This window comes from Gopherus evgoodei, chromosome 18 (genome assembly GCF_007399415.2).
Source record: "Gopherus evgoodei ecotype Sinaloan lineage chromosome 18, rGopEvg1_v1.p, whole genome shotgun sequence".
NCBI classification, from domain to species: domain Eukaryota; kingdom Metazoa; phylum Chordata; order Testudines; family Testudinidae; genus Gopherus; species Gopherus evgoodei.
The window spans coordinates 22550553-22573571 of NC_044339.1; the positions used below are offsets into that span (position 1 = coordinate 22550553).

The window sequence follows — 23019 nt, forward strand, 5'->3', positions numbered from 1 at the left end:
ATATATTTTAGCAGGGGAGGGATAGCTCAGTGGTTTGAGCATTTGCCTGCTAAACCCAGGGTTTTGAGTTCAGTCCTTGAAGGGGCAGATCCACTTAGGGATCTGGAGCAAAAATCCATCAGGACTGGTCCTTTTTTGAGCAGGGGGTTGGACTAGTTGACCTTCTGGGCAGGACCGGAGCTAGGGGTTTGAACGCCCTAGGCGGACGGCAATTTCGCCGCCCTGCGCACTGGTGCCACGGCTCCCCTGGAGCTGCTGCAGTGGTGCCTGTGGAGGATCCAGTGCTCCGTGGCTCCAGTGGAGTTGCCACAGTCATGCCTGCGGGAGGTCTATTGGAGCTGCGCGAGCAGCCGAACGTCCGCAGGCACGACTGCGGCAGCTCCATTGGAGCTGTGAACCAGCGGACCCTCCACAGGCACCACTGTGGCAGCTCCACCGGAGCCACCTGCTGCCCCCTCCGGCAAAACGGCGCCCACCAATTATTCTGGCGCCCTAGGCGATTGCAGTTATATCTGAACGCACCCCAAAAAACACAGTAAGTTTAACTGCAAATCAGCAGTGTCCTTCATCCATTCGGATTTGGGAAACGCAAGAATAACAAGTGCAGAAAAAAATATTTCTTTTCCCCTTTGCCAAATGTAGTCAAGGTCTCCTTCAGAATCCCTTAGTTCTCTCAAACCACAAAAAGGTTTGTCATTTCTTGAGACAGCTTTGGTAAAATAGCTCCAAACCTGGGGAAGCAGTGTAGTTCTGGATGGCTTCTCTTTAGTTCATATTTGTACTTCAGGAATAAATTATTTCTACCTGCTTTGTTCCTGATATACACCATGTGCTGTGCTCCCTGGCTTTGCTTGAAAGAATGAAGGTTTCTTGAGATTATTTCAATACTACTGGAGAGAGTGGTAGAGAGAGATGAAAGTGTCTTGAGTTTTCAGTGACGTCACATCGCGATGTTGGTAGTGAGGGCCAGGTCCTGGTTACAGCAACTTCTGTGTGGTCGGAAACCAGCATGTTCCTTGAGTAGGCTGGTGTCCACAATGGGCCCGATTTGGAATCATGTGCTCCATTGTGTTACTGTGTTAGCAGTAGGAAGTCAGGAACAAACTTACAGAATGAGGAATTGTGATGCCTTGAATAAAATAAGATTTTGAACCTAGCACTCTAGTTTGAGCACAGATTTCTGAAGCTTTGTCTCAACCAATAATTTTGTACACTTATGTCACTGCTGTTGTGCTTTGAAGGAAATTACTTTTAAGAAATGCCTGTTTTCTAGGACACATTTGTGACTATATTTTCCTTGCTTTCTGGGCAGATGGTGCATCTCTCTCTGAGCAAGCAGCCTCCATTCTGAATTGTAAGAAGAAATTTTTGGACTCCCCCCAGTTTGTGGTGCTGCTGGCCTCTCAAGATGTCAGTGTGTTCTAAACACACACTATCCAGTTCCACCTCCCACTCTGGAGCATGGAAACTCAAGCAGGTGACTTGGCTGCAGCAGAGTTTATCCTTATTATTGGCCATTAAGGCCATGCTGAACTCCAGTGTGAAATGGTCTTTCTTACATTTAAGCTGAAATTGATCTCCAGTGGTGCATCTAGTCTATCCCTCTGCGCTGGGGCAGGATTGACTTTATTCCAATACCTTTCTCACTGTGTTAATTGGTCTTTTCTGGGGATGGATGAAAATCTGGCGTTTGTGTTGATTCTCTTTAATCTTATTAGCATCCATCATTACCATTGATCAGGAAAGGAAGAATGGCCTTGGGGGAAAAAGAGGTATCTCTATTTTATAGGTTGAAAACTTTGGCACAAAAGGACTGATCTGCCCAGGGTCATGCTGGAAATCTGTGTCAGAGCTAGGAATTTTCTAAAGCACCTATGCTCCCCGTATCTATACTAGGCCATCTGACTCCGAGAGATTCATGGAATAGTGATGCTTTCTAGCAAGTGCACACTGGGCATAACTTTGAAACTATCTTTTGTTGTTGTTGTTGTTGTTGTTACATTCCCAGTGTATCAGACTGGGTCCCCTAGGCTCCACTTCTTTCAGCTTAACCCAAAGAGAAAAATTGCTGGAAGGTATTGTCATAGCATTAACTTCTCGCTAAAATTATTTTACTAAATTCTATGTATGAAACACCCCAGTAAACACACACTTTAATTCTTGATATTAGAAATCCAATACAATCCCTTCAACCAGAGTTTGAGCTTGGGCAAGCTACTGCCTTATAAATTTGTTCTGTGCAGCATTTTTCAGCATTCCTGTAGTCAGCAGTCATGTAAAATATCTGACTGTTGGCACCAATGCATTAATCCTTTTAACTTTTCCTCAGGGGAGATAAAGACCAAGAACAATAAATGCTTTATTATACCTTCTGGATCACTCCATACTTGGTCCACGTGTGCAGCTCTCGCCATGTGGCAGCAGAATCATGCTGCCTAACTTTGGCTGAGAAAAGTCACTCTAGCTATGAAGGCAAGTCAGGAGAGTTCCAGTTAAAAACAAACCAATAGTGAAATCCAATAGATGTATTTGAAAGCCTGTTTTCTTTGTTTAAAAATTATACTTGTGCAGACACCAGATAGTGTACGTCTTCCCTTCAAGGACCTGCGTTGTTACCACTCAAGAAAGGGCTCTTGGAGCCATCATTGATAGTTCTCTGAAAACATCACCTCAGTATGCAGCAGCAGTCAAAAAAGCTAACAGAATGTGAGAAACCATTAGGAAAGGGATAGATATTAAGAAAAAATATAATGCCACTATATAAATTCATGGTACACACACACCTTGAGTACTACATGCATTTATGGTCACCCCCCAGCTCAAAAAAGATATATTAGAATTAGAAAAAGTACAGAGAAGGGCAACAAGAATGATCAGAAGGTATGTAACAGCTTTCATATGAGGAGAGAGAAAAAAGACGGGGAGTGGTCATCTTGGAAAAAAGATGGCTGCTGGGAGATATGAAACAGGTCTATAAAATCATGAATAATATGGAGAAAGTGAATAAGGGAGTGTTTTTTATCCCTTCACACAATACAAGAACCAGGGGTCACCCAATGAACTTAATAGGCAGCAGATTTAAAACAAACAAAAGGAAGTATTTCTTCACACAACACACAGTCAACCTGTGTCCTGTCCATGACTTTTACTAAAAATATCCCTAACTAAAGCTTAGGTGGTGGGGAGGGGGGCACTCCCATAGAACCTGCTGCTCTGCGGGGAGGCTCTTGAGTACACTGTTGCTCTTGGGGTTGGGGCATTCCAGAACCCCTCTGCAGCTGGGGTAGGGCAGCCTGGGGTCCCACTACTGCTGGGGAGGGCGGCCTGGGGCCCCGCCGCTGCCACTGCTGCTGGGGAGGGCGGCCCGGGGTCCCAACGCTGCTGCTGGGAGGCGGGCCGGAGCCTCACCGCCACTGCTTCTCCAGGCAGGAGGCGGAAACCTGGGGCCCCACTGCTGCTCCGGGCAGGGAGCAGTGGCCCAGGGCCCCACCACCACTGCTGCTGCTGGGGAGGGGGCAGCCTGGGGCACTGCCACTGCTCCTAGATCGTTGCTCCAGGGCAGCACCCGAGCCCAGCTGCCTGGGGCTGCCTGAGTGGCAGCCAGTATGTCTGGTCCTGGAGCCACCCCAGCTGCTTGGGAAGCCCTAGGATCAGTTGCACGTGCCACTGGAGAAGTCACGTGAGGTCCCGGAAAGTCGTGGAATCTGTGACTTCCGTGACCTCCATGAAGGACTCACAGCCTTAGAAATGATATATGTGGATCTCGCTAACAGGATGGGCTAGTACGAATGTGCTTGCTCAGTCTCTGCCCTTTGTAGTGAGTGGCATTATGTCTGGATTTCAAAGCAGTCACTTTGTTGGGTTACCTTCCTCAGGATTTGATTGGAACATCCATCTTGATATATTTGCACCCAGAAGATCACCCCTTTATGGTTGCCATTCATCAGAAGAGCAAGGCCTTAATACTTGTAGGGACTTTCTACAATTTTATAATATCCTTTCAGACTTGTGTTGGTCTCTAGCCTGGTCAACAATGTGGTGAATTCAAGCATCTCATTTAAATTTAAAATGTTTATTCTTAATCTGCTTTGATAGATCCCAAGCCTTGACATAGCAGTTTTATGACGTAAAAACAATCCTCTCTGATTTCCATGCAGTCCTGAAGTTTGCAGGCCAGCCTCCATTTGAGCATTTGCCCATAAGATTTTGTACTCAGAATGGAGATTGTTATGTTGGATACCAGATGATGCAGTTTTGTGAACCCCTGGAGCAGGAAAGTCGTGTTCATCATTGGCCGGCACAAAGTCCAGACGTAAGTCAGTTGTGGAACTGAACCCCCTCAGAGACTTTCTATTTCCCACTAAACTCTCTGCATAGCAAAACCACTTTCTTTACTATATCAGAGTGCCACAACTAGTAATGCACTGGAGAGCAGCCAGCTGGTATGTGTGCTTCTGCCCAGTTCTCAAAAGAGAGAGCCTGGGTTAGCAAAGGAGCATAGTAGTAATGAAATATTGGACAAATATATGGTTGGTTTCCCATAATAAATGGCTTTCAGGATACGTACTGACTTGCCAGAGTTACCTTTCATTTCAAAATCTCTATTGGGTGTTAATTTTTCTCTCATGCGTGAGAAAAGTGCGGAGGAGTAGATCCTATGCAACCTTTATTCGTGCTAGTGCGCTGGCTGCCATTCCAGACCTGGGTCCCTGCACGCAGTCCCAGTGGGGCACCTAATTCTTCCTTTTCTTGTCATGGGCCCTAATTGAATAGAAACTGTCACTTCACCAAGTTGTTTGTTGGTTTAATGAAGCAAATGCCTGCAACAGGTAAGAGAAGTCACACACACATTTAATTTGCAACATTTTCCAAGTTTGACCCAACTCATGTTGGCAAAAGCTCGTTGTCTACTCCTCTCCCTCAGATAAAACTGACTGCACTGACTGCCAGCAATAAGAGTCCCTGAAACTCCTTCCTAAATACTTTATTCTGGTGACTACAGGTAGATGTTTTCAGCCAATCAGAGTACTCTCTACCCCTGATTATTCTTGCTGACTAAGCTGGCGAGGACATCAACCTGAGGTGACCAAATAAGGGGTCCCTGCATGCTCATTCATGCCTCCAGACAAAAACACTTCAGGCTGTCACACGTTAATTATCTATCTATCTGTCTATATCAGGGGGTTTTATAGCATCCATCATGGTATCCATGCATGTACTACACAGACTAAAATTATTGCCAGTGAATGTTCTTAAAGGTTAGCTATAAAAACTGAATTTTGATTTAACACTTTGGAGACTGAGGCAGAGGCACAGATACATTCCCCAATAACTTATATGCTTAGCGTTTTGGAAAGACCTGCTGGTAGATGCTTAGCAGTACAAGCCTCAGATGTATTTCAGCAACTGTTGTTTTCAAAGCCAAATCATCTGTCTTTCAGTCTTAAAAATTAATTTAAATTTTAAAAAAATGTATTAGTAAGTCAAGAATCATCCTAGTCCATTAAAATGTCAGTGGGCTGGAGAGTTGGTTTTTAAATTTGGAAAATGAATATGGCAGCTGTCACGGCAGAAAGAGGGAGAGATGTTATCCTCTGGAATGGCACAGTTTTCAGACCTAAATGTGTTTTGTACAAATATTTAAAATGGTGATGCCCCTGTAAAACAATAGGGCCATTGGAAGGAACTGTCACTTTCTTTCTGGGTAGTAATAATCCCTTGCCTGAATTGTTTCTGATATTTTCCCTCCTAGTGTACTCGTTTGAGGACGATAATAGCACCTCATAAAGCAGCAAAGTTAATATCATTCCCTAAAAATCTGCTCTGTAATCTTGTTTATATAGATCTTTCTTTAACTAAATTAGGTTTGACTTGACATTAAACTTCCATTGGTATTTCACAGGAGCCCTCTGAATGAAGATGTTTTTGCTGCAAGAAGCAAAGAGATGAGCAGTGTCAATAAAGAGATAAGAGAATTGCAGGGACAAATGTACAAGCTTCTCTTGCAGGTAAAGAGGATGAAGGAAAATCTGAAAGTCTCACAAAATAATGAAGATTCTTCGCTTACATCTCTGGAGTCACTTGAAATTTTGTGTTGCTAACTGCTTATCTCTTTTTACTGTTAGCTCTAAGACAATGAATTCTGCCTTTTTTACAGCCAGTTCATAGCAATGATTCTAATGGTTATGGAAGTCTTGGTGGCAATGGGTCTTAGGAACGTTACATCAGCATAGCGTCCTCTAGTGACTCCAGTGGGAATTGTGCTGAGGAAATACAGCAGAACTAGTAAGTCTATCAATGTGACATTGCCCAGGTAACAATAGAAATATAATAATAAAACTGAAAATTCTCACTGCAGACATATTCCATGCATTGTGAAATTATATTGAAGTGGGAAGATACAACAAAGCAAATCAAGTGCTTGAGTTTAATATACTTGGATTGGGCCAACATACACAATTTTTAAGTTGCCAGAGTAAGCATTTACCTGACTGGAATTGTCAGATACCTCAAACAAAGTTATCACGTGAAGTAAATTACAGACATACAATGATATACAGTGACTTCTTTCAGAGAACTGGCAGACTTGACAAAATAATGGGGAAACCATGTTAAAAAGAAATGGCATCTAGGGTTAAAACAAATGTGCAGGATACCCCTAGCAGAATACATATGTGAACAGACAATCTTCTGTGAATACAAATTTTAAATATAGTTTCCTCCTAAACAATATCCTGGGTAAATCATTAACTTGTTCTACCCTTTCATCTCTGAAGGCTTATATCAATTCAAGAAAATCATTCAAAAGCTGAGATTGTAGACTTTACCATAGTGAATCTGAGTGACAAAAGTCAAGACACACCAAGCTCAGGCTGACAAGTCCATCCCTCTATGCTAGGTTGGACTGAGGTACCTTAGCACATTATTGTTCTTGTATTTGCTTGTGTTTACTCATGTTTCCTCAGTCTGACTCCTGTAATTTTCTCACACCCCCAGATAACATTGCAGCAGGTCTGTGCCAATGTGAACCGAATAAAGAATCAGTCAACAGCTGCATACTAAGTCACAGAGCAAACTGCAGAACAGAAAGGATCCAGTCATAGATACTGTACTGCAGGGAAGTGAGTTAATGGAACCCTGATCCCTAGATGAAGTGTGAATTCCCCATGATCTGTAGTCCTGCCTTTTAGACTTGAGTGGCATACTGGCTCCAACAGCTTTGTATTAGAAATTCTTACATCGTGTAAAATAGATCTAAGTGTTTGCTGTTCTAACCTATGTTACTGGAGAAGCAGTCTGTGGTTATAAAATGCTTGTGCAAAAGCACTGTGCAAATACATAAGAAAACATGGTCCCTACCCCAAAGAGCTTACACTCTAAGATTAAAATCCTCCACTAACGTGTTTAGAAATTTGAAGTCTTGTTTCATTACTAAAGTTAAATTAAACTTCTAGGTGTGTTGACAGCAAGATTCTACTATGAATTGTGAGACCCAGCATTAAGCCCGCTGTGAACAGTGACTTGTGCATAGCCTCAATGAGGAGAGCGCATATCCTGTGATCACTGTGCTACCTTTTAAGCTAACTTGTTTTAACATCAATACTATCAGTAGCCATAGTTTCTCTTGGTTTAGAGGTCAGATGTTGTGATTTGTAAATAGAGATGGCAAGCAGTAACTAAGGCTACTTTTACAATTGGCAGCATTTGAAAAACTAATTTATAAACCTAGTTATGTGATGGAAAGGCTTAGTATCTGGGGTTTCCACCCCATCACCAAGGATACTTCTGTTAGCCTGTTGGTGTTAGGGTGGGAACTGAGCAAAATTATCTTAACCATAATGATAGAAATGGACTGTTTGTGCATTGTCTCCTTTGTGTTCACTATATCAGAGGGGTAGCCATGTTAGTCTGGATCTGTAAAAAAGCAACAAAGAGTCCTGTGGCATCTTCTAGACTAACAGATGTATCGGAGCATAAGCTTTTGTGGGTGAATATCCACTTCATCAGACGCATGTGTTCACTAAGATCTTCTGGGGTGGATGTTTCATCTTAAGCTTGTAATTTTTTTCTTGTAGACAATACATTGTTTCAGAAAAATGTGTTCTCATTTGAGCTCACAGAATTAGTTAATTTATGGGAGTGATACTATCACAGGCCATGTACCCTCATAAAGACTTACTTAGGGGGCAGCTAAAAGATGCTTTTGGAAGACAAAGTTGTTTTTTTTCTTTTGTAGGCAAGCAGAACATTGCTTCATATATTCTCCAAGCACTGAGAAGTAACATCACTGAAGGCCTAGAGAGTTCATCCTGTTATGATTCAAGGAAGATACAACATGTTCTATCCTACCAGCAGATCAGCTGTGTGGACAGTATCATCAGGTGGTAAACTTGCTCTAGAATTATTTTGGGGAAGTTCTACAGTCTGTGTTATGCAGGAGGTCAGACTAGATGGTCACAATGGTTTGGTCAGGCGTTTGAATCTATGAACATTATAGCATTCTGTTAGCACAGGAGAATCAAAAAGTAAAAGTGTCAAGAAATGTACAAGTCTTGTTTCATGGCCAAAGTACAGTAAATGTAAAAAGTAAACAGCATGAACAGTTAGTCACAATTATTCTTAAGTATTTAAACTATTTTTTTAAAATCAGTATCTTATACTACTAATAGGTGCCTGAGCAACCGTCAAATAAAGATGAGAATTCTCTGACAAACTTGGAACTTTCCCTTATAGAATTGACTAGTCTGTATCAGGCTAAAATATAGTTAATGCAAATCCCAATGTTAGTGATGCATCGTCGGAGCCTGCCATATGCTTGTTTTGGCCAGGATTATAAAAGGAAAGGTGGTGCAAAGGAGACTCACAGGGAACAGTCCTTTCAGCTCCCAGCTGGCTGTAGCTGGGCTGGCCTCTAGGGTGTATTTCCCAGTCATTTGAGTTGATTTGTACTGGTTTTGAATTGGTGCTTTTGAGAATAAAGCCAGCCCTGAAGACAGGGAAGTGAAGAGTCCAGCAGTTGGGACTTTGTTTTTCCTTCCCCTTCTAGTGGGTTCCCCACACCCTGCGGCTTACAATTAGTTTGAAAAACCAAGCACTCAGCTATTGGAATTATGTGATGTTTATCATCTACTTGCCTCCTTGTGCATATGCATTCTGTATTGTATATAGCATATTCATTGTCAAATAATACAAGATATAATTCAAACTGGAATCTCTTCTATAACCTTAGTACTGTGAACACTGTACTTAGCTATGTTACTGAAAATATGACTGCATCCTCTGCTAAATAGTCACGCTTGTGGTTTGGTATAGACTATAGTATCTAAAATAATAAGATATTGTCACCTTACTTCTGAGGTTGAGTTCATGTCTGTCTGAGCAGATGGAGTAGAAATTGCTTCCATGATTATAGCTTTATAGGAACTGCACTAGATGTGCACTTATGCTATAATATGAAAATGTGGTCATACAGTATCATTCCGGGCTAGATCTCTCGTGTCTGACCTTGCTTCCATTTATAAAGCTGGACTGGCTGGTACAACCGCAGGTGATACAAGCTCAGATAGCACTTGCACCGTTAGTTCCAGTGCAGGATGGACAGGAACCTAGTGCTGTCACTGGGGCATTCCTATGCACCTCAGTCTCCGTGGGTGGGATATCATCACTCGGATGCTGTTGTGTGAATATACTTGAGTTGTGACTTTTATGTTGTCTCTCTCTCCCTCTGCAATGTCACATGAACCCACTCAGTAGCTCAGATGAGATTGTTTGTTTGTTTTCTGAATGATCATTCATTGAAAGGGGGAGCAAACCCCAGGATGTCAGGCTAAAGAGTCACTTGTTTTCCTTCTCTTTTGTAGAAGTGACTGCAATAGAAGATGCCACTCTGGGGTGTGAACAAATTGAGCTGCCTCCTCTGAATGCTCAGAGTCCCACTCTGGGGTGTGAACAAATTGAGCTGCCTCCTCTGAATGCTCAGAGTCCCACTGTGCTGCTTGAGGAATTGAAGCAAGTTGGACTAACAAAGGAGGTTTTGTCAGCCTACAATCTGAAAGAGGAGCAGAACTACACTGACGGGCTCCACCAGAGGATATTCTCCTCTCTGTATAAGTCCTGTCTCTAGCAAGGGAGCAGAAGCAACAGTGGATTTTCCGCTGGTCAAAGTAGGCACCAGTTGTTCTGTGTGGTAAGTGAATTAGTAATTGAGTCTAGTTCTGCATCTTGTGACCTAATCAATATCTTACTAGTACTGCAAATTCAAGCAGGATGTTTTCTTCTAACTGCTGGGGCTTAATAGTAGTCACAGCACAGAAGTCTCTACCCAGTCCTAGATACTGCTATCCTGGACTTGTATCAGGACATGTAACTCTTACAATAAATGCTGCAAAAGGCCACACAGCAGTGTAATGCCTCCTATTACTAGAACTCCAATACGCTGAAAAAATAGGTCGGGGTAAGCCTAGGAGAGCAGTCAGAGGGGCTGATGGGATATAGAAGAGGACTGTCTGGGCCTGCTAGCAAAAATTTTCCTACCTTGACTGGAGAAACTGTCCAGGGCGCATATTCTGCTAAATTAACTCTCTGAATGTGTTGCATATTCTGCATTATTTCTCTGAAGGCCTGTCTCTGTCTCTCCAGACCTGCTGCTTCAGTGAGTGACTATTTTTCTCTCTTTTAGGAGACTCCCCTTCAAAGCAGACCAGCCCAGTTAGCTGTAGAAGAGGCAAATGTAGGAAACTCAAGCGCCAGAACCCACTAGAGCCCTCATACAAGCATTCATCTAATAGAAATGATCTTCCACACAGGAAGAGAACAGCTTCTGGGAAACAGTTCTGCTCTCCCTCTGAAGCAGTGGTTCCCAAACTTGTTCCGCTGCTTGTTCAGGGAAAGCCCCTGCTGGGCCTGGCTGGTTTGTTTACCTGCCACATCTGCAGGTTCGGCTGATTGCAGCTCTCACTGGCCATGGTTCGCTGCTCCAGGCCAATTGGAGCTGCTGGAAGCGGCGTGGGCCAAGGGACATACTGGCCACCACTTCCAGCAACTCCTATTGGCCTGGAGCAGCGAACCGTGGCCACTGGGAGCCGCAATCAGCCGAACCTGCAGACGCGGCAGGTAAACAAACCAGCCCGGCCCAGCAGGGGCTTTCCCTGAACAAGCAGCGACCCAAGTTTGGGAACCACTGCTCTAAAGCATCACATCTGAAACCCTCCAGTGGGACCTTCTCTCGTTCCTTGTCCCTTCTCATCCATTCTTACCTGTGTCTGGTTTTCCTATCCCCTTCATGACCCCTATAGGAGGTGATTGTGCCACCCAGTCAGTAAGACCTGAGTCCATATCATCACATCTGCCCTACAACATGCAACCCCTTTCAGCCTTCCCTTTTCCATACAAGGGCACATTTATGGCCATGTTCTGCCACAGTTTCCCCATGTATACTCAGATACCTTAGCCTTTCTTTCTTGCTCAGTATGCTTGCTCCTTCTCTTTAAATCCATGCTCTACAATGCCCCCAGGTCCTCTCTTCAGTATACCATCAAACCCTGTGGCACAGCCCTCTCCAATAGCTACACCCAAGTCTGTTGAAGAGCAGCAAGAGACCCAGAGTGACCAGTCACCACTGTTCAGTAGCTTCAGCTGAACCTGCTTCAAGAGAAGCTGCCAAACCTTTGGAACCTCCCAGTGGAGCTGGAGCCGAAGCACATGTGGAAATGAAATGTGTAGGTAATACCAGGTATTAAATGCAAACAAGGAGCCCTGTAGGAAACCTGACTTTTGTGGGATTTGATCTTTGTTACATGCAAAACTGGATGTTAAAATAAACTGTTGTGTTTATGCTAATGTTTGCCCAACATTGCTATAAATGGAAAGTACCCCAGTGGTGTTTCTATGACGTGGTGAGAATTCATCAAAAAGAGAAACTGGGGGGTAACTCCACATTTGCATTAAACTTTATTACAAATCACCGTTTGACTAACTTTTACTTGAATTGAATCTGTGATCAGCTGTGGCTGAATTTATGCATACAATTTTAAATGTATTTTAAATAGGTGTTCTGTTTTTTATAAATAAACTGGAAAACATCCTGTGAAGACCTTCTAGACGTGTGTTCTTGTTTTTATTGTTTTTGTGGGGCTTTTAGAAAAATAGTCCCTTACTCTATTCTTTGTAAATGTTATTACACACTTAACTGGAGGGAGTGACTACAGTAAAGATGGTCACATAGCATCAAGCTGTTATATTTTTCTGCCTCACTTTGTACTTTTCACCAATGCCAATGAATGTTGTTTGCCATTTAACACAATTACAAAGTGGCAGGATGGAATCATATTTGCCAAGTATAAAAGCTTTTTGGGTTCAGCATGCAGAATTTCAAACTTGTGTGTGTATTGGATGAGTCAGAAAGACAGGTAAGTGTGGAAAGCAGCCTGAGAACTCCCCAGGCCCAAAGTGTCCAAGTTCCCTATCTCCAGAGAAAGAACAGTTTGTGCAGCTGCAGTGGCAGCTTCCTCAAGTGGGCCCTGTATCTGGAAGGAACCCCATCTTCAGGGTGGAGCAGGGATTTCATTCTTCATAGTATCATAGAAAGTGATTACTGACAGGAGCCTCGAATAGAATACAACAATTTCTATACCCTCCATCGAGAAACATTTTCTAAGTGGATTGATCTTTTCCTAGTTCTGGATCTTTAGACAAAACCTCTCATCCAAAGGGAATCAGTGACATCAGTAGTAGCTAGAGAAGTCTAAAGGAAAAAGGCAAAATCTATTACACTTCCTTCAACGACAAGACAAATGTTTTTATTGCAATTTCATTAAAATCAGAAGTGGAAAAAACAATTCTTGTTAAACATTCAACTGAATAGGCTCCTGGTGCTGCAGCTTTTGCAGTTCCACTAAATGTCGAGATCTTGTTTTAGCTATAATAAGTTTTTTCTTGCCTGCCTATTCAATGGAGGTTTTGAACACACGTCTAAAAGGAGCATGTTCTTCTGTGAGCACAGTCATGCCACCACTCTGTTTCATCTAGTTGAAATCTGTTCCATAGGCAACAGACTGTAAGTCCTTCGCTATGTGGTTCATCCAGGACTGTCTACAGCTCTTCCTGATGGAGCCAGTATACTAGCTGTGTGCAAACCACACACTGGCGCACTTGTCACAGCCCTCTGTCACTAAAGATAGGCTGAGAAAGACTTAAAGGCTTGCCTGGGAGCAAGACTCCCATGATGCTTTGCAGTTAAGATAGAACTAGCTTTAGAGTGGAATTTTACTGAGAAGTAACACACAGCCTATTTTAAAAACTGTTGTAGGAGATATTTTAGCAGTGTACTAACTGCAAGATATGAAATGAATTCCAGTGGAACAGGGAACCTTGCAAATAGTCTAAGATAAGGACCAGAATTATACTCAGTAAGGAACATAAAAGTGTAATTGCCCCTAAATTGTAAGGGAAGTAATACCATCTGCAGACTGGATCCTGGCTGTAATACCATCCAGCTGCAGCTGTTGGTAACTGCATGCCTATCAGAATTAACTAACTGTTAATCAGTAAATCCAACCAAAACTCACTTCTCCAAGGTTTGTTGTTGTTAAACTAATCCAGACTCAAGAGAACCCCTCACGCAACATATAACCAATAATTGATTCAAATTATAACTGATTATCAATCGGTTGATTATTGAGAAATTATTAATGATCAATTATTAGTTATTAATGGTGCCCAAGCTGGGAAGATACATGTTATGATAATATATGTTTGTGTTTGCTGGTAAATTGCTGCTACTCCTTCATTATCAGTCTGACAATATTATATGCCTGCTTTCAATAGCAGCCTTTCTCCAGTAGGTCCATGCTCCAGCTCACAGCTGAAACTCTCTCCTATTGCTTTGGCAGGAAAGTGTTGGAATACAACCATGAGGCTTTTAATTCCTATCCTAATAATCTGTGCAGTGGGGAAATCCCCAAGGGCAGGACTAGTCTACAGAACTGAATAGAGAAGGATATAATTTCCTACTGCAAGGGCCAAGGTCCTGAGAGTGAAGCACTGAATGTTTGTGCCAATATCACTAGCTTTAAAATCCTGTCGCTTCTCTTATCCTGCATCCTTTGAAGGACACAATATTTGACTTATGAAGTGGCAGGAAATGAGAGAGTTCATGAATGAACTCTGCCTTGCCAAACTGTCAGATGAGGACTAATTTTTACTCTGTCCAGAAGATTTAAGATGGCTGCATTGTACATCCAACTGCTCAACATTTGTAAGCACATTTTTCATTGCTGTAGCTGGTTCCATCTGTCATAAGCATCATGAAAAGTGAACAAGATTTATTTGACCTGTAGGCTGCGTTTTAAGCAACCTAGTCAGAGATTTATGAGGTACATCAATGAGATCAATGTAACATGTATCCCTACTAGCTGTAGCTTTAACCCAAGATTTACTGGAGCTTTAGTTGCGCCTTTTATACAAAGCATCTACTAAAGAAGGCAGGGCTCCCTGAAATCTTTCCACTGGACTCTCAGGCAACACCCACAGTGCCCACACCCAAAGGCAACTTGGACTTTGTGCTCTGAAGACACAGACAAAAGCACAGCCAAGAAATAGCTTTCAGCTGAAAAAAACATTCTGGGTACTAACATGCAAATAAATTGTACAAGAAACCTCACTGGCTATAATGGAACAAGATGTGGCTGTGGGACACTACCATAGCTTGGGTCCTAAGTGTTCTAAACAGTGGCCCCTTCTTCCTAACCCAGTCGAAGTTGTCAAGACATGCCTTAATGCCCAAAACCTGCACATTGAATCACTAGCATCAAGGGGCTGAAGGTCAAAGCTAACTTTCATCCTAGTGGGCTCAGTTTGGATACTACAGGGAAAACCATAGCAAAGCTCCAGTAGGGTTTTTCTGTGGGATAATTCCTGCCTTAAGGAAGGGCCTGAGTTTTGGAGTGCTCGTCCTGTTTACTAATAAGATTACATAGCACTTTTCATCCTCAAGGTTCACTTCATGGCACTTCATACACACTGCCCATGAGGGCTCCTGAAATGCAGCCCTGTGCAGGGCCACCCAGGGCGGGGGAGGGCGGGGGGAACAAGTGGGGCAATTTGCCCCGGGCCCCGCAGGGCCCACCCCGAGAATATAGTATTCTATAGTATTGCAACTTTTTTTTATGGAAGGGGCCCCTGAAATTGCTTTGCCCCTCTGGGCGGCCCTGGACCTGTGCAGTGCATCAATAGCATTATGTATTGTTTGTATTGCAGACATATCGAAATCTTAGACACGCTCCAGACTAGAGCCAAACTCTTCCCAAAGAGCTTAGTGAGATGAAGGGGAACGGATATAATACATAAATATAGTGATCTGGAGGGTGGCAGGGACATGTTTTCTTAGCCCCAGGAGTTATTTTAATGTGGTTTTTGAACAGTGCTCCCAAGGGAGTGAATTAAATGAGGCAAAGGTAGAGAACAGATGGACAAAATAACATCATGAAAGTCATTTCAGCCAGACAGGCGCCTGGACTCAGGCATGGCAATTATGATGACAGGAAAAGCCCAAAGATCTATTGAAACGTGTGTCATCAGCCTGAGGAATGGATGTGAAATGAGTTCAGGTGGGAGATGGGACCAGTGTCTGTTCACATTTTATATGCAGGGCAATGGAGAACCAGGAGCTTCTAGCTTTCCCCGTGAACACCCAAGACATTCCCCCTCAGCTGCAGCATCTAGAACCTCCAGAGGAAATTGTGGAGGAAGCGGAGTGTGGCACTGAGGAAGAGGTGATTCTGAGAACCAACACCTCCTCCTCCTACCTAGATGAGGTTGTCAGGCCTCCACCACTAGCGCTGGCTTATAATTTACAGCTTTTTCAGGACCTAGCAAAGCAAGTTGCAGATACCGTTGGAAGACGTCAAGGACACCCATCACAAGCTCCTTGACTTATTACACTCCTCCTCGTCCTCTAAAATAGCCCTCCCTATTAATGACACTCCCTTGGATCCTGCAAAAACCACACGGCAGACCTCAGCATCAGTGGCACCTACCTTGCCTCTGATGAAGTGGGTTATATCCCACGAAAGTTTATGCCCAAATACATTTGTTTCTAAGGTGCCACAAGGACGCTCATTGTTTTTACTGGCACCTACCTGCAAGCAAACCAATTAAAAAAAAAAGTCCCAGCTACGGAGAGAGAATTCCTCTTCTCCCACCTGCCCCCAAACTCCAGTGTCATGGGAAACTGTGAACACTTGGGGCCATCAGCTTCAAATGAGGTTCACTCCCTATGACAGGGATTGGAAACATTTGGACCTATTTGGTAGGAAAGCTTATTCCTTGGTTACGCTACAGTTTCAAATCACTAAATATCAAGCCTTAACTTTGAAATATGACTGTCAGCTATTCAAAACTTAGCAACTATATTGCTCAGCTTCCTGAGTCACAGAGTGAACAGTTCAAAGCTGTCAGCCAGAAGGGACAGCTATTAGCCAAGACAGCGCTACAGTCTGTCCTCAATGCAACCGACACAGTGACCTGGTCCATCTCCATAGCGATGGTTATGTGATATGCATCACGGTTACACCTTTCAGGCTTCCCTAAAGAGGTGCAATTGACTGTCGATGACCTTCCCTGTGAAGGCACCAAGCTCTTTGTAGCAAAGTCAGATGCCTCTCTTCATATCCTAAAAGACCATTGGGCTGCTTGCCGCTCATTGGGATCTATACACCTGGACAAAAGAGAAAATTTGGTCTGCAGCCCCAACACAAGCCACTCACCTGACACCTGATGGAGCACTAATGCAAACTTTAGAGGAAGAAATCTAAATTTCCTAGCCAAAAATCATCTGGCCCATCTCTAAACACCAATTTTGACATGTTGGTCGAAGCATTGAGAAACCACTACCCCCAACCACTATAGCTGACCACTGCTTCCTACGCATTTGGTTACTGCCTTGCAAAGTTCTACAGCAGCTGGAAACGCATAACATTGGAACAAGAGGTCCTGGAAGTTGTTCACAATAGCTATTCCATCCATTTTATCTCCCTATCTCCTCCGTTAGGGATACTGCTTGGGAGTCACCCACAGTGGAGCACCCATGAGGCTGCTGCTTGAAGACATAGTAGTTGTTAATCACCTTGTGCAGTAACAATTGTTCTTTGAGATGTTTCCCTCTATGGGTGTTCCACAACTCTCTACGTCCGAGTTGTTGTCAATGACTCTGCAGTAGAGAAGAAACAGGGGGTGGTGGTGTAGCCTGTGTGCTCTGGCTAGCCTTGTGGCAGGGCACGAGGAGAGAAAGTGCCTGTGCAGGCATAACAGACACTGCTACCAAAGTTCACTGATCAGCAGGGCAGAGATGCAAGCACACCTGCAGTGGAGCACCCATAGAGAGAGACATCGCAAAGAACCATTGTTACTGCACGAGGTGAGTAACTTCTTCTCACCTTAGGGTTTGCACAGTACTTTTCTCTATATAACACCTGGTACAGGTGACAAGCCTTATAAGAAGACAAATGCATGGGAGCAGTTCTCTAGAAGATCTTTCGCTAACAGGCTTCCCTGCTGTGACAATTGGAGAACCACCCATGTAATTCAGTGAATCCTGCCACTGACAAGGCTGGTTGTGTCCCCAGACAAAGCCTCTCCAGCCCTTTTGTAATCAGCAGCATGGGGGTGAGCTGGGGGCGGGGGGCTCTCATGCAAGTCAGCTATTGTGTTATACAAAATCCTGCAGAGTCAGACCTGAAATGAGGCACCATCCTAATGCCTCTCGCCAGTGAATGCCCCTTACATCCCCAGTGTGCTGGGCAGGGGTTAGAGCTTGTGCTGGATGAGTGAAAGGAGAGAGGCCTGGAAGGCAAAGAAATTGCCTGCTGTAAGAAATTGCTCTGTTTTCTAACATGCATTATTAGGTCAGGCTCCCTTGTCCCCCACCTTTTCATCAGTTCTCCTCAGCTCACTCCCATCCTCACCACTTCGGGTAGTCTGTTCCCCCTCAGATTATTCCTTTTGGGGGTGATCCATATAATTATTGTCTCTCTTTGCTATTACTGATCTGTTACTATATTAACACATTTGGAGATACAATTTGTATGAAAGACTATGTAAATTAGTGTGGCATAGTGCTGGTTCATCCATCTCTCTGCTTAGAGAGACGATCCTATAGAATTCCTAATTTCCCAGACTGGTCCCTCACCATCCATCCGTTTTCCCCTTCTTGCCCCATCACTTAGTACCCAAGAGAAATGGAATCTCTGAAGGAAAATAACTCATTGCTCACGGGTTATTTGCAAAACATAGAGGATTTATTAATCTCCAAACAGCGTGGAATGTAGAGTTAAGAGTCAGCATCACATTTCTTTATTCTCCTCATGTCAAAACAAGCAAATCTATGTACATTTTTCCAAGACAGTTATTAACATCTTTATAAATTAAGCAGCCAGGACCAGGAAAGAGTTTGTTCCCCACCCCACCGCCCCCGGCTACACACAGTATTTCCAGAAGCACTCAGAGAGGTTCCCACGTCTTTTATTCTGTTTCCTGTCTTTGGCCAGCAGGCGGCTCAGCAAAGCAATTCGAGGGTGACTTCCATAGAAAGCCTAAAATCAAGCAACAGCTGCAGGTTAGTGAGTGGGAAATCGAATTAATCCTCTGAAAAATGCTTACAATGAGATGCAGTCTCTCTGTCATCTCTGACCAGGCCCTGTAGCCCCATGTTCTGACTACCCTGGGAAGACAGATAGCCCAATATGCATCTGTGATCCAAAATGCTAATCAAACTCCCTGCCTTAATCTTTAAAGGATCAATATATGGTAAATAGTAATGATTTTGTATAATCAATTAGCCCATTATCATTGTGCTAATGTTGCACATGTTGCAGTGGGAAAAGTGATATACTTATTGACTCTCACCCATATCCATACACACTCTTTAGCCAGTCCTGTAGAGGCTGGAACTGGCCTTTTAATTGGAAGGCAGTTTTTCAGGAGAGGGCTGGAATTTTAAAGTTATGCTGAAATGCTTCAATTTCTGCCAAATCTGCCAAATCACACTATAGCAGACCTTAAGGTGGCCATCCTGCAGCAAAAAAACTTCAGGACCAGATTTCAAAGAGAAACTGCTGAGCTTCAGTTCATCTGCAAATTTGACACCATCAGCTCAGGATTGAACAAAGACTGTGAATGGCTTGCCAACTACAGAACCAGTTTCTCCTCTCTTGGTTTTCACACCTCAACTGCTAGAACAGGGCCTCATCCTCCCTGATTGAATTGACCTCGTTATCTCTAGCTTGCTTGCTAGCATATATATACCTGCCCCTGCATATTTCCACCACATGCATCTGAAGACGTGGGTATTCACCCACGAAAGCTCATGCTCCAAAACGTCTGTTAGTCTATAATGTGCCACAGGATTCTTTGCTGCTTTTGCCAAATCTGTGTTACTATAGCCTTGAAAATACTTTTAAAATTATGCAAATTAGCAGTTTTCTGTCATCATCTTTCAATATCCTTTTTCTGCTACAGAAAGATGGGTCATACTTTGATCTAAACTATTTTTAAGTTAAATGGGACTTTAAAGGGTGTCTTATTATCCACTTCTCCTTAATCTAAAATGTGGGTTTCCAGTTTCTTATTTTGACAATAGCTAGTCATTCATTTACCTCTTTCACATTTTCCCCTGGATTGTAACTGCTAGGGCTGAGACCTGGAAAAACAAGTATGAAATGCTTCTTAGTTTAGAAATGGAGAGACTATGCATGTCATTTCTGATTGCCAAAATAGAACCCACAGAGGTAAAACAGACATTAAGAAGATCAAATACCAACTGTTCCTTCTGATGTAGGGTCAGTCCTTGTCATAGCACATTATTCCTGATGGATGTATGATAGTGGGGCTGCAGCACTACTTAATCTTACCTGTAAGGAACCTCTCTCCTGCATAAGTCATTGTATCATGACATTTATGGCTGTAGATTCTGCATTTTCTGAAAATGCTGCTGCATTTCAACAGATTGTGATATTTGCATGGCTCAGTTACTCACTCCCAGACCAAGTCCCTGTCTTGCCTAGAGGAGTTCCTTGCATTTTAGTCATCGACAGCCACTCAACATCAGTATGAAGTTCAGCAGACTTTTTTTCAGACACACTGACTTAGAGGGCTGCAACTTCCTTTCACTGTTAATGAGTTCTTAATGTAATTGTACCTGATGGTTCTTTGATTCTCCCCCCGACTTAAAATGTTCCTGCTGGTGGGATTTGGGTTCTCTGCAGACAGTGAACTTCAGCTGCTTTGACAATGTGCACCGTCCAGGCAGATTCATATTGCAAGATGTTTTTTATTTCTTGCTGCTCAAAGCAAGTGAATTTTCAGAAGGGACCCTTAGTATTCTGTACCTTGGAAAAATTCTGTGTGTAAAGTGCATGGGAGAGCTTTACCTTCTTTGCTGGGAGTGTCCTCAGTTTGTGCTCCCAGGAGCCTTGGCAGAGTCTGAAGCAGAGAAGCTTTCCCCAAGCTGTCCAATCGCTCCACGTTTAATCGTGTATCTTCATCTGCTGTTGGTAGAAGAAGACATCAGAGTCTGTATGGGATGACACCTCCCTGTTTCCTTTGGGTAACAACCATTCAGTCAACTGGCTCCTGAACAGGCCTGTGGGCCCCACGTTTTGAAGATGTCAGAAGGCACCAGCAGTTAATCACTGACCTTTATTTAATGAATGAGAAAAAGGTGGTGATTGCCTCTTTGGGCACCTGAGTCACCCTCCTGATGTTACATCTGTACAGTCTCTGTTCTCACTGCTCTAACAGATCTGCCCAATTCGGCCCAGGAAGTCACCCATTGGTTTGGGGCCCTGGGTATCTACAGCCCCAAGCACAGAAACTACTGCTGTTCGGGATGTCTGCAATGCTAAAAGAAACACAATGTGAAAGTGGCAGTCTGCCAAATGATTACATGGAGCAGCATGTGGCTACTGCTCAGATGAACTGGACAGGCTACCAAAACAAGATCTGACAGTCTGAAAGGAAAGAGAGGTGAGATTTAACAAGATAATGATTTCTAGAACTTTGTGACACCATTTCAGGAGAACCTACATGAATACAAACTGGGGTCTTTTAGCACCCTGAAATAGCTGGCTGATTTAGAGACAATATAATGGACATAGGTATTACTTATCTGCTTTTGATTTCCCCACAAACCCCTTCTTTTATTTAAATTAAATTTAAAACATTGTAATGAAAACAAAATATCCGAGGGAGGGGAGATTTTTAAAAAATCCTTGGCCATAAGTGAATACTGTAGTTTGCCTAGTAACTATGCAGAGAAACAGTTGCAGAGGTCACTGGGAAGTTTCAGAAATGTCTTTGTATGACAAGCTGTTACCTCCATGTGCATTATGCTGAGACATTTCACACGGTTATTCTAATATACTTTGCCTCTCCCTAGCAATGCTGATATACACGTTTGGTTTGAGATAAAAATATAGATTCCTAATTTTTGTCTTTTGGTCTCTAGAGGGTGCTTTTTAATTAATAGAGAAGATTTAATAAGCTTAATGCATGCCTCCAAACAAATGCAGTTGATATTACTGGTTACTGCCAGCTCGTCCATCTCATCATACGGTGAATGATGTCTGGATTGAATGACAGCTGGCTGTAAACTGACTGCAATTATACAGTAGAAGGTTTGTAAAGACACTTGTTTAAATTTTGGACTTACGAATATTTAGAAAAACACTTTAGTGTCTATCAGACTTTGTAAACGAATATAGCAGCAGTGTCTCCAACAAAAGACCATGAATTACTTAAGTAGAGGGCAGGTGGGCACAGTCCCTTCTTCATGCACAGCTTTCTGACCTGCAGCACTCCCTGATTTTCCAGTCCTGAGCCCTGGCTCAAAGTTCGGTTCATACACTTCAATCCTGACTATATGGTATCCTCTCTATTCCATTTTTGGACCACTTATCCTGTTTTACCTATGCCCCTCAGTCCTGACCTACCGTACCTCTACTTTTCTAAACCTTGGATTCCCCAAGCAGAAACTTCTTCTCTTTGTAAACTGAATGAAGTCTCCTTAATGTGAGCAACTCTCTACCAGGATACTAAATGTGAAATGGCTAGACTCATTTTCATTGCTGACTTAAGCCAAAATTGGACTGTTCTCAACTCCAAGCTGGGAATGGTTACTGCATTAATTTCTGCAGTACCGCTCCCACTTCTTCTAGATATTTTTTAATTATAAAAATAATGAGTAAGCCATCTTAAAGTACAGCCAGAGGAACTGGCCATGCAGCCAGGCGATTCTAAATGGAGAATCAAATGTCAGCTAGCTCACATTTCATGTTGCAGGGTTCAGAGAGCTTGCATTCAGGATCTGAAGGCAATAGCAAGGGATATTTAGGGCACCCAACCTCTCCATTTTCTGAGGACTTACACGGAACTGTTGATTCCAATTGTGCCTCTAGCATCATGAAGAAACACCTGCTTTTTGCCACAGCTGAAGAACACAGATGAGAAAAGGTCCTTTCTGAAAGAATTTCTCGGTTACTCATTCAACATTACTGTCCAGTGCCCTACTAAGCTCCTGACCTCCAAAAGCAAAAAAAGTCTTACCTGAGAGCTGATAGGACACCTCCCTGGAGTCGATAATGGGGAGAGACAAGAGAGGACATGAGAGGCTGATAATAAAGAGACAGCAGAATACCAGCCTATGCATTGTTGCTGCGTGAATATAATTCGTCTTTGTTGACCCCGTCGTGCAGAACCGCTATCTGACTGGCGCGTCTCCTCCCAATTTCACCCATTATATAGCCACGCATGACCTCATCAATATCATCATCCAAAAAAAAAAATCCAGTGAATTTATTGCCCATTGATTCTAAATGGAAACCACTTTGCATTGATGTCATTTTTCAAGGTAACAGTTCATAGCCAATAAATTTACTGTCTCATTGCATGGTGTACAAAGTGGATATTATATCAAACCAGGCACAGTAAGTTTATAAATCTGGCATAAAAAATAACTTCCAGTTATAA

General features: G+C 43.0%; 2 protein-coding genes across 2 annotated transcripts; one reads left to right on the plus strand and one right to left on the minus strand.

Moving 5' to 3' along the window:
• The first annotated feature begins 1312 nt into the window (after positions 1–1312).
• PER3 (period circadian regulator 3) lies at positions 1313–10772 on the plus strand. The gene is given in 13 exon segments (XM_030537908.1): positions 1313–1321; positions 1324–1477; positions 1719–1772; positions 3823–3951; positions 4158–4224; positions 4226–4312; positions 5903–6008; positions 6158–6271; positions 6403–6417; positions 6997–7040; positions 7042–7121; positions 8237–8503; positions 9789–10772. Coding segments are annotated over 13 exon segments (1632 nt in total). The 3' UTR covers positions 10295–10772.
• A 7622-nt stretch (positions 10773–18394) lies between these two features.
• UTS2 (urotensin 2) lies at positions 18395–22802 on the minus strand. Its single transcript, XM_030537391.1, is given in 5 exon segments — positions 18395–18587; positions 19650–19693; positions 20424–20540; positions 22597–22708; positions 22710–22802. Coding segments are annotated over 5 exon segments (483 nt in total). The 3' UTR covers positions 18395–18470.
• Positions 22803–23019: the final 217 nt, after the last annotated feature.